The sequence below is a fragment of the Asterias rubens genome, chromosome 12 (genome assembly GCF_902459465.1).
Source record: "Asterias rubens chromosome 12, eAstRub1.3, whole genome shotgun sequence".
NCBI classification, from domain to species: Eukaryota; Metazoa; Echinodermata; class Asteroidea; order Forcipulatida; family Asteriidae; genus Asterias; species Asterias rubens.
In genome coordinates this window covers 2,022,429-2,034,620 of record NC_047073.1, presented here as the reverse complement: position 1 = coordinate 2,034,620, position 12,192 = coordinate 2,022,429, and the positions used below count along the sequence as shown (strand labels likewise).

The 12,192-nt window shown below is 45.0% G+C and overlaps 1 protein-coding gene across 1 annotated transcript; it reads right to left on the bottom strand.

Moving 5' to 3' along the window:
• Positions 1 to 11,340: 11,340 nt before the first annotated feature.
• LOC117297680 (F-box/LRR-repeat protein 16-like) lies at positions 11,341 to 12,186 on the bottom strand. The gene has a single exon (XM_033780828.1). The coding sequence runs from the start codon at positions 12,184 to 12,186 to the stop codon at positions 11,341 to 11,343; it is 846 nt and encodes a 281-aa protein (XP_033636719.1).
• Between the last annotated feature and the right edge of the window lie 6 nt (positions 12,187 to 12,192).

Sequence of the window (12,192 nt, the reverse complement as noted above, 5' to 3'; positions counted from 1 at the left end):
GGCAATGACCAGGGGCATAGAGGCAATGACCAGGGGTTTGGAAGCATTGACCAGGGGCCTGGAGGCAATGACCAGGGGCATGGAGGCAATGACCAGGGGTTTGAAGGCAATGACCGGGGGCATGGAGGCAATGACAGGGGCATGGAGGCAATAACCAGGGGTATGGAGGCAATGACCAGAAGCATGGAGGCAATGACCAGGGGCATGGGTGCAATGACCAGGGTCATGAAGGCAATGACCAGGGGCATGGAGGCAATGACCAGGGGCAGGGAGGCAATGTCCAGGGGCATGGAGGCAATGACCAGGGGCATGGAGGCAATGACCAGGGGCATGATTGCAATGACTAGGGGCAATGAGGCAGGCAATGCCCAGGGGTATGGAGGCAATGACCAGGGGTATGGAGGCAATGACCAGGAGCATGGAGGCAATGACATGGGCATGGAGGCAATGACCAGGGGCCTGGAGGCAATGACCAGGGGTATGGAGGCAATGACCAGGGGCATGTACGCAATGACCAGGGGCATGGAGGCAATGATCAGGGGCATGGAGGCAATGACCAGGAGCATGGAGGCAATGACATGGGGCATTGGAGGCAATGACATGGTGCATTGGAGGCAATGACCAGGGGTATGGATTAAATTACCAGGGGCATGGAGGCAATGACCAGGGGCATGGAGGCAATGACCAGGGGCATGGAGGCAATGACCAGGGGCATGGAGGCAATGATCAGGGGCATGGAGGCAATGACCAGGAGCATGGAGGCAATGACATGGGGCATTGGAGGCAATGCCCAGGGGTATGGAGGCAATGACCAGGGGTATGGAGGCAATGACCAGGAGCATGGAGGCAATGACATGGGCATGGAGGCAATGACCAGGGGCCTGGAGGCAATGACCAGGGGCATGCAGGCAATGACCAGGGGCATGGAGGCAATGACCAGGGGCATGGAGGCAAAGACCAGGAGCATGGAGGCAATGACATGGGGCATTGGAGGCAATGCCCAGGGGTATGGAGGCAATGACCAGGGGTATGGAGGCAATGACCAGGAGCATGGAGGCAATGACCAGGTCCAGGGAGGCAATGACCAGGGGTATGGAGGCAATGACCAGGGGTATGGAGGCAATGACCAGGAGCATGGAGGCAATGACATGGGCATGGAGGCAATGACCAGGGGCATGGAGGCAATGACCAGGAGCATGGAGGCAATGACCAGGGCCATGATTGCAATGACCAGGGGCAATGAGGCAGGCACTGACCAGGGGCATGGAGGCAATGATCAGGGTATTGAGGAAATGACCAGGGGCATAGAGGCAATGACCAGGGGCATGGAGGCAATATAAGCAGGGTTTGAAGGCAATGCCCAGGAAACCAATTACAGGCTATAGGGATAGATGCAATGACTGTGGGCATGGATGCATTTACCGGCAGGGGCATTGCGCAATGACTAGGGGCATTTCACAATGACCAGGGTGCAATCCCAGGGGCATTTTGCAATGACCAGGGCGCAATGCCCAGGGGCATGAAACCAATTACCAGGGACATGCAACAATAACCAAGGGCATTGAGGCAATGACCTGGGGCATGAGGGCAATTATGTCTAGGCACATCAAGTCAAGGTACAGGGGTATGGATAGGAGCTTAGGTATAGAGGCAATGACCAGGGGTATATGGATTCAATTACCAGGGGCATGGAGACAATGACCAGGGGCATGGAGGCAATGACCAGGAGCATGGAGGCAATGACATGGGGCATTGGAGGCAATGACATGGTGCATTGGAGGCAATGACCAGGGGTATGGATTCAATGACCAGGGGCATGGAGGCAATGACCAGGGGCATGGAGGCAATGACCAGGGGCATGGAGGCAATGACCAGGGGCCTGGAGGCAATGACATGGGGCATTGGAGGCAATGCCCAGGGGTATGGAGGCAATGACCAGGGGTATGGAGGCAATGACCAGGGGCATGGAGGCAATGACATGGGCATGGAGGCAATGACCAGGGGCCTGGAGGCAATGACCAGGGGTATGGAGGCAATGATCAGGGTATTGAGGAAATGACCAGGGGCATAGAGGCAATGACCAGGGGCATGGAGGCAATATAAGCAGGGTTTGAAGGCAATGCCCAGGAAACCAATTACAGGCTATAGGGATAGATGCAATGACTGTGGGCATGGATGCATTTACCGGCAGGGGCATTGCGCAATGACTAGGGGCATTTCACAATGACCAGGGTGCAATCCCAGGGGCATTTTGCAATGACCAGGGCGCAATGCCCAGGGGCATGAAACCAATTACCAGGGACATGCAACAATAACCAAGGGCATTGAGGCAATGACCTGGGGCATGAGGGCAATTATGTCTAGGCACATCAAGTCAAGGTACAGGGGTATGGATAGGAGCTTAGGTATAGAGGCAATGACCAGGGGTATATGGATTCAATTACCAGGGGCATGGAGACAATGACCAGGGGCATGGAGGCAATGACCAGGAGCATGGAGGCAATGACATGGGGCATTGGAGGCAATGACATGGTGCATTGGAGGCAATGACCAGGGGTATGGATTCATAGACCAGGGGCATGGAGGCAATGACCAGGGGCATGGAGGCAATGACCAGGGGCATGGAGGCAATGACCAGGGGCCTGGAGGCAATGACATGGGGCATTGGAGGCAATGCCCAGGGGTATGGAGGCAATGACCAGGGGTATGGAGGCAATGACCAGGGGCATGGAGGCAATGACATGGGCATGGAGGCAATGACCAGGGGCCTGGAGGCAATGACCAGGGGTATGGAGGCAATGACCAGGGGCATGGAGGCAATGACCAGGGGCATGGAGGCAATGACCAGGGGCATTGAGGCAATGACCAGGAGCATGGAGGCAATGACATGGGGCATTGGAGGCAATGCCCAGGGGTATGGAGGCAATGACCAGGGGTATGGAGGCAATGACCAGGAGCATGGAGGCAATGACATGGGCATGGAGGCAATGACCAGGGGCATGGAGGCAATGACCAGGAGCATGGAGGCAATGACCAGGGGCATGATTGCAATGACCAGGGGCAATGAGGCAGGCACTGACCAGGTGCATGGAGGCAATGATCAGGGTATTGAGGCAATGATCAGGGTATTGAGGCAATGACCAGGGGCATAGAGGCAATGACCAGGGGTTTGGAAGCATTGACCAGGGGCCTGGAGGCAGTGACCAGGGGCATGGAGGCAATGACCAGGGGTTTGGAGGCAATGACCGGGGGCATGGAGGCAATGACAGGGGCATGGAGGCAATAACCAGGGGTATGGAGGCAATGACCAGGAGCATGGAGGCAATGACCAGGGGCATGGATGCAATGACCAGGGGCATGAAGGCCATGACCAGGGGCATGGAGGCAATGACCAGGGGCAGGGAGGCAATGTCCAGGGGCATGGAGGCAATGTCCAGGGGCATGGAGGCAATGATCAGGGTATTGAGGCAATGACCAGGGGCATAGAGGCAATGACCAGGGGTTTGGAAGCATTGACCAGGGGCCTGGAGGCAATGACCGGGGTTTGGAGGCAATGACCGGGGGCATGGAGGCAATGACAGGGGCATGGAGGCAATGACCAGGGGTATGGAGGCAATGACCAGGAGCATGGAGGCAATGACCAGGGGCATGGGTGCAATGACCAGGGGCATGAAGGCAATGACCAGGGGCATGGAGGCAATGACCAGGGGCAGGGAGGCAATGTCCAGGGGCATGGAGGCAATGACCAGGGGCATGGAGGCAATGACCAGGGGCATGATTGCAATGACCAGGGGCAATGAGGCAGGCACTGACCAGGGGCATGGAGGCAATGATCAGGGTATTGAGGCAATGACCAGGGGCATAGTGGCAATGACCAGGGGCATGAAGGCAATGACCAGGGGCATGGAGGCAATGACCAGGGGTATGGAGGCAATGACCAGGAGCATGGAGGCAATGACCAGGGGCATGGAGGCAATGACCAGGGGTATGGAGGCAATGACCAGGGGCATGGAGACAATGACCAGGGGCATTGAGGCAATGAGCAGGGGCATGGAGGCAATGACCAGGGGCATGGAGGCAATGACCAGGGGTATGGAGGCAATGACTAGGAGCATGGAGGCAATGACCAGGGGCATGGAGGCAATGACCAGGGGTATGGAGGCAATGACCAGGGGCATGGAGACAATGACCAGGGTCATTGAGGCAATGACCAGGGGCATGGAGGCAATGACCAGGGGTTTGGAAGCATTGACCAGGGGGGAGGCAATGACCAGGGGCATGGAGGCAATGACCAGGGGCATGGAGGCAATGACCAGGGGCATGAGGGCAATGAACAGGGGCATGGAGGCAATGACCAGGGGTTTGGAAGCATTGACCAGGGGGGAGGCAATGACCAGGGGCATGGAGGCAATGACCAGGAGCATGGAGGCAAAGACCAGGGGCATTGGAGGCAATGCCCAGGGCAATGACCAGGAGCATGGAGGCAATGACCAAGGGCACGGAGGCAATGACCAGGGGTATGGACGCAATGACCAATGACATGTTTATGCAACAGCTTCTCGAAACAAGACCAAAAACTGTTCCTCATCTTTAAAATAAATTTGTTTGTGCTTACCTTTCAAAAAAGGTTACTCTACTTGGAGATGATGAAACTCAACCTGGTTGATTGGGGATCTCAATGAAGCTCAAGCAAATCACTCTATATTAATCAAATTATAAATATTGTCAGTAAATTATTTGCATTATTTAGAGCTATAAAATTATAGCCAGAATGTTGTTTATAAAAGTTGTTGTTTTTCAAAGAAAAAATACTCAATTAGTGACAATCTTGTTTTTTAGAAACACGTGATAATACAGCAAGACACTTGTGACTTTATGCGATTTTACCCCTTGTGATTTATAAAACTTTAGCTCATTATCAACAATAAAGCAAGACTTACCCCTTTTTCAGATTTAGCCGAGTAAAAAAAAATGCAAGGCCTATCCCTTCTGTTTTTATGCAATTTTAACCCTGTTTCAACAAAAATGCAAGGCTTATTACCCTTGTGATTTTATGCAAATTTTGCCAATTTTCAACAAAAATTCAAGACTTATGCCCACCCCTTTTGATTTTATGCAATTTTAGCCCAGAAATTGACATTTTAGTTAAACACCTGCTTGCTTTATGTTGACAAATAAATTAATTTTAAAGAAGATTTTCCTGTACAAGTTTATGTGACAAGTGAAGGTGCACATGGAATGGATTTAAAAACTCACTAATTGCATAGAATTGTGAGTTTTCACTGTTGAGAAAGACTTCAAGCCTGAAGCCTTCCTATTCCTCATATTCAATTTATTTGGTGAAACAAACTCTTTCACTGAAACTACATTACTACTGCGGGGGTTGTTTCTAACAAATGTTTTATACTATCAACAGCTATCAAGTGAGCTTTAACAAAGTTGACGTATAGTAATGTTTGCTCTTAAAGACACTGGACACGTTTGGTAATTGTCAAAGACCAGTTTTCTCACTTGGTCTATATCTCAACAACATTAAGCATAAAATAACAAACCTGTGAAAATTTTGACTCAATTGGTGTTAAAGTGGTGAGAGAATAATGGAAAAAAAACAACTGCTCTTGTCGCGTAAGTTGTGTGCCTTCAGTTGACTCTTTTGATGATTACTCAAAAATAAATTGTTAGCATAAAAGCTGTCTCGTGCACAAAGCTACAAAAGAAAAAGAGAATGAATCCACAGGTCGCGACCCGAAAGTTAACTTTTCACAATATGAACACTGAGGGCGCACTTGGCTTACCTACATTATTTTATGCATATGTTGGGATACACCAAGTGAGAATACTGGTCTTTGACAATTACCAAAAGTGTCCAGTGCCTTTAACAGTGGTCCACATGCCAAATGATATATAAATGCTACCGATCAGTCAAAATTCACCCCAAATAGTTTTTCAGCTAGCTAGTTCAGTGTTGAAAAGCATCCCCATTTCATATGAAATATGGACAAGTGAAAAAGCTGACAGACTAGTGAAATAACAAGTTAACTGGTGCTGCTGGCAAGTCCCTTAAAGATCACAGCAAACCATGCATTAGTACAATTCTACTTTAAAGGCACTGGACACTAAAGGCCTGGGCGACTAGTGTCGTAGTCGAGTTGCGACTACCATTCTTCATCTACTCGGCCATGACTACTAGACTACTACAAAAAATAGTTGAGCCTTCTACAAAATTAGTTGCAACTATTACAAAAATAGTTGAGCCTATACTACAAAAATAGTTGAGCCTACTACAAAAATAGTTGCAACTACTACAAAAATAGTTGAGCCTACTACAACAAAAAGTTGCGACTACTACCAAAATAGTTGCGACTACTACAAAAATAGTCGCGACTAGCTGTTTGGTGAACCAATATTGTGTTGCTCGCGACAACATAGTTTTCACTTACAAAACACAATCAGGCATCAGACACAATCCTTCAATCCTTTTATCTTGAATTTTTCTATATTGCATTTGCCACACTGCATCTTGAGAATTAAAATAGTCGCGGCTAGTGCAAATATGCCTTAATTTGAGACGCAAAGAGTCGAGTATAAAGTAAATTTCACTAGTCGCCCAAGCCTATCTGGACACCTTTGGTAACTGTCAAAGACCTGTATTCTCACTTAGCGTATAAATTAATTGGTCATCGAAGTTGCAAGAGAAAAATGAAAGAAAAAAACACAATTTTTGAACACTAATGAAAGAAAAAACACGATTGTTGCACAAAATATTGTGTGCTAATTTTTATATAAAAGGATTCAAGCCTGAAGTCTTTTATGGAAAAGTTTCCGTATGGCGCCACCACTTTTTCATTCGATATGAAATATTATAGTATCTAATACCTCAATGAGATATCCCTTTGCATAAAAAGGTTATCATAATAATTTTTGTTAATCCGTTAATTTAAAGTTATAAATTCATAGGAATTATTTAACAATTTGACTCGACATTTGCGTTTTCAAGTGTGTCTGCCCGACTACGACTAGTCACCATATACAACAAAATCCACAAAGTACCAGACTAGTGCCAGTCAGGAAACGTGTATTTAAAATAGCTGCCTGGCCGGAAAGCGTTCTGTTTGCCTAATTTTGACCGTTTTGAAACCTCAAAATCACCGTAAAGATGTCCTTAATATAAGCTATAAGTAATATTCTACTCACCTCGCTCATATTATTGCGGTTGTTTTGTCGGCCGAATTGGCTAGAAAGAATGTGGAGTGTGGAGGGAGAACACGAAGTCTTCAGATGTCAGCCATTTTGTCTTTAATTTTGAGGCCCACAATGCACCGGGTGCTCGCGCAAGCAAACGGAAGATAACATTTGCCACTTTGTTATAAAAAATCGTTTCGAATAAGCATTTTTGGATTGGTTTAAAGACTTTTGGAAAGACGGGTGAGCAATAAAATCAAGAAATAACTGAAGTTTCTCTTTCCTTGATAAAGGAAGGGATGATTAGGGCGGCGCCGAGTGAGATGTTTTTCTCCTTATTTTTTACTAAACGTAAAAAACATTTTAAATTTGAAAATACGAAAAGTAATTTCTCTTTTAAAGAATCCAAGCATAAAGTAATATGACCGAGAGTAAATCTTCACACATAAGGAAGCATTTATTATTAGTTTCATTACAAGTTTGTAACAATGTTTATAGGTTTTCAAGGGAATGTATGTACGTTTGGTAATTACTCCTAAAATTCATGGCAAGACAAACTTATTTGGTTACATATTATGTAGCAGCTCTCAATAGTATAAAGCATTTTAAGAATCATTTCGTTTCGAAGTAAAGTAGTAATGGAAAATCTGTTATGTTTTTCCACAATTTTTTGATTTGAGTATCAGATTGTCTTTTTCAATTATGGATCATTATTCCTGCGTGGACATATCCCCAAAACGCTCCCACCTTTTGAAATTAAATTCTCACACGCTAGATTTACTGTATGTAGTTATCTAAGGTATATATACTCATTATAGGCCATGGAGTTGCATTTCCTAGAACGAATAACACACCTAAACCAAATGTATTATAAGGGTTAGACCTTGTTTTATCAAGGATGCTTGTTTATTACATGACACAAATAAACTTGCTTTCTAGATAAATACTGGCAACTGGAACTGTTTGGTTACTAGCTCTTATTATATGAACTTATTTTTTTAAATAAAGATATTCTAAACCATATAGGAGTGAGGTCTTGGGTTGGTGGATCACGTGGTCCAAAATGATAATAATACTGATATTTAATTCGATATCACATTTGAATAAAATGTAGCAGCCCTTAGCGTTACTAAATAGTTGTTTTATATCAACTATACCATGAATACCAGCTAGTTGCTTTGCTCAATGGCAACGGGTCACTGGGTACTAATTGTCTTTAGAATAAGGATTACCAGTGATGACATCATTTCTATTTTTAGGCCACACATGTAATGCATTAACAAAAACATTTTGAAAACAAGAAATGACATGGTGAACGGTAACATATTACATGTATATGGCAAGTTACTTATTGTCCACCGCTTAATTTTTTTTTTTCAATTGAACATTTATGATATAATACCTTAGTTAAAATGCAGAAAGCAAGCCACTTACAGTGTGTTCTACATACCACAATACAATTGTAATTTTATAACCACTACAGTTGAATCCACAAAGACCATAGAGTTATCTCTTAGTGTTACAAGCACACAATTTAAATGATAAAAAATATACAATTTGATTTTTTTTCTCTCCAAATTGGCACAGCAATAAATTATTTGGTGCGCAAAACTTAAAAGAGTAGTCTCACTTTCTTTATGAACAAAACATAAGTGCATATGAAACTTACACATTATAATTTACAACAGTTTTTTGATACAATTACAGATTTTGTAACAATCTACATGATTTTTGGGGCAACTAAGTCATTAACATTGTCATGTAAGAAACCACTCAAAGGGAAATTGAATGGGTAAAATTTTGGGTTGAACAAAGGAAAAAGAACAGCGGGATTTGCACCAACAACCTCTGGATTAACTTGCTCAACCAACTGAGCTATCTAGCCCTATGTTGCGCAAGCGGTCCACTTTCATGGCAGTTTCTTCGTTTGGTGAGTTTCCAGGGATTACACCAAGGTTATCAGTAGCCAGGGATAACACCAAAGGTAACGAGTAGCCAGGGGTCACACCAAAGGTTACAAGTAGCCAGGGGTCACACCAAAGGTAACGAGTAGCCAGGGGTCACACCAAAGGTTACAAGTAGCCAGGGGTCACACCAAAGGTTACAAGTAGCCAGGGGTCACACCAAAGGTTACAAGTAGCAAGGGGTCACACCAATGGTCATGAGTAGCCAGGGGTCACAACAAAGGTTACAAGTAGCCAAGGGTCAAACCAAAGGTTACGTGCAGCCAGGGGTCACAAAAAGGTTACAGTAGACAGGGGTCACCCAAAGGTTACAACAAGTAGCCAGGGGTCACAACAAAGGTTACAACTAGCCAGGGGTCACACCAAAGGTAACAAGTAGCCAGGGGTCACATCAAAGAAAACAAGTAGCCAGGGGTCACACCAACGGTAACGAGTAGCCAGGGGTCACACCAAAGGTTACAAGTAGCCAGGGGTCACACCAAAGAAAACAAGTAGCCAGGGGTCACAACAAAGGTAACGAGTAGCCAGGGGTCACACCAAATGTTACAAGTTGCCATGAATCACACCAAAGGGTACGATACAACCTGGGAAGTGTCTTATGGGGATTAAGACTTATCATTAACTTTGTCAGAGCCATCGCTTTTGATACACACTTGAGCGCAAGGTTATATTGTCAGACAAGCAGATTCTTGCAGACAATTAGAAAATATCTCTGAGAAATCAAACTTCAGATTAAATAAAAATAAATATTTTCAGATTAAGATATAAAATGGTTGAACCATTCTTTTTCAAAATTGGAAAGGTTTGCCTTTAAAAGGCTTTTCGCCTCATTCTCAAATGAAGAATTTATACTGGAACAAATTAATCATGTTGTGTGACAGCTCCGATGGATGACACACATTACTCTATGCCAAAGCATTGGGGGCTAATAGAGTAATAAATAATTAAAAAATTTCGTAAAATTGTTTGAGTTCTGAACTCTTCTCATAGGGCATATTTTTAGGTTTACAAAATACAACTAAAATCATTGAAAAGGAAGACATGTAATTAAATAAGCTTCGGTGATAAAACTTTGCTTTTGTTATAAATGTAACATGTGAATGGCTTCACTTTTTGACCCTAGCAGAGTTCTTTTCATTTTGAAGGTGAAAAGGCTAGCCATTGATAAAGACTCTGCTAAGATCGAAACGCGAGGCCAAAAACCCTTTTAGGTTTGTAAGCAGTTTGCAACAGCCAATTACAATTTTGTATCACTTCATACTGTATATCATACGCATTTGAAACTACTGGGCAAGAAACTTTACCAAAAAAATCACAGACAGGAGCATCCACACGTTTTGTACACAATATACTCGCACAGCAAATCACCCAAAACGAAATTAGCAAGTTATTTCTTGCTTACACAGGCCCTCTAGGATACAGGCCTGATACTTCACGAGGGAAGATTTTCTCCATGGTTGCATTGATGCCCTTGAAATGCTAACAATAGATTTTACAATTTCCTCATAGGATACCCTTTATCAAGGAGAAAATGCCTTGGTGCCCTTGCCCTTTCAAAAACAAAGCATATAATACAGGCCTGTCTATAGACAGTGCTCTTTCGTAAAACACATCTTTGTTTTGAAATCCACGTTCGGCTATTGGCTCCATCCGCTTATTGAAACTCCATTCCGAGAAAGCAAAGGTTTTTCACAAACAATGTGTGAGCGCTGTTTTCAAAGTGGGCCTTTCACACGCGAACTACAAACTATCGACCATTCATTTGGGCGCAGGTTGTCGGTCCCAATGGTTGCATGTGATACCATTTACACAATCACATACACCAGTTCCTACCAACCCTTGTTTATATGCAAGATTGCACTGTTGTTTATTTATCAGTTTGCTGGTGTTCTGTCTTAATCCTGTTTTGTGTATATAGTGCAGTAGAACACCACTGATCGCTTTCTCAATGCACCATTTGTTCTCAGCATTCTGACTCCAAAGATGATTGTGTCTGAGAGCATTTTGTCGGGAATTGCAAGTAAAAAATTAAAAAATTAAGGCTTTCTTGATAGCATGAGAACTTTGAGGAAAGCAATTTCAAATTATAATTTTCAACAGCACTGCTGCAGGCCTTGTGAAAAGACCTCAAAGTTTAGTGACTCGTAAAATTTCTGGTTTGTGTTTTTTTCCCCTTGAATCCCAGACATTCTTTTTAAACTTCCATACACTCCCATCTATCTTGTACACACACCGTCAGTCTCGGAAACATTTCCTCAATTTGCGCAATATGCTGCTGCCGAATGTACTCCGTGTCGAATATCCACAGCTCCAGGAGGCTCTTGAGGCAGCCAAGGACCTCTATCAGAGCTTCGGGAGAAACAGGCGTCCCGCCTCCGAGGTCTAAGATCTTCAGAGCTTGGAGGTTCTTCAAGTGCTTCAGACCCACATCAGTGATGTTGCAGCAGTAGTGCAGAGTAAGGTCTTCCAGCTTGGTCAGGCTGTTCCCAATCTTGAAGAAGGCTGTGTCGCTGATTTGTGAGCACTGCTGGAAGCGTAGTACTCTCAACTCTGTCAGCTGCTGAACGAGGCAAGTGAATCCGCGCTCCGTGTAGGTCCCTTCGCTCTCGTCCACAACGCTACTGCGACAAGAGACAAGCTGCAGGGACTTTAAAGTCCGCAACGTCGCCAGATGACCCAGGGTGTTGTTGGTGATGTTCGGGCAAAACACTTCCAGCTTCTCTATTTGGAAGAGCAACCCCTGCGTCAACGGGCAGTACCAGTTTGCGGCAAACTGGTACGAGCCCAAATGCAGCTCCATCAGATACGAGGGAAGAAAAGAAAGGTCTGTTGTCTTTAAATCCTTCCCCTTAATGGACAGTTTTGTCAGGCGTGGACATTGTTTGTTGAGTAGCTGCAACATTTTGTTGCTGGCGCGGTAGAGAGTCAATGTTTCCAGTGCGTCGGTGAAGTATGTCTGCATGAACAACAGTATCTTGGTCAGGCTGCTCTTCCTGCTGGCAGGTATGTGAGCATCCTTCCACAGATGTTTGTCCTTCATGAGGGA

Bases quoted from the DNA above. Each gene is read 5' to 3' on its own strand.
- LOC117297680 (XM_033780828.1), bottom strand. From the start codon at position 12,186: ATGAAGGACAAACATCTGTGGAAGGATGCTCACATACCTGCCAGCAGG.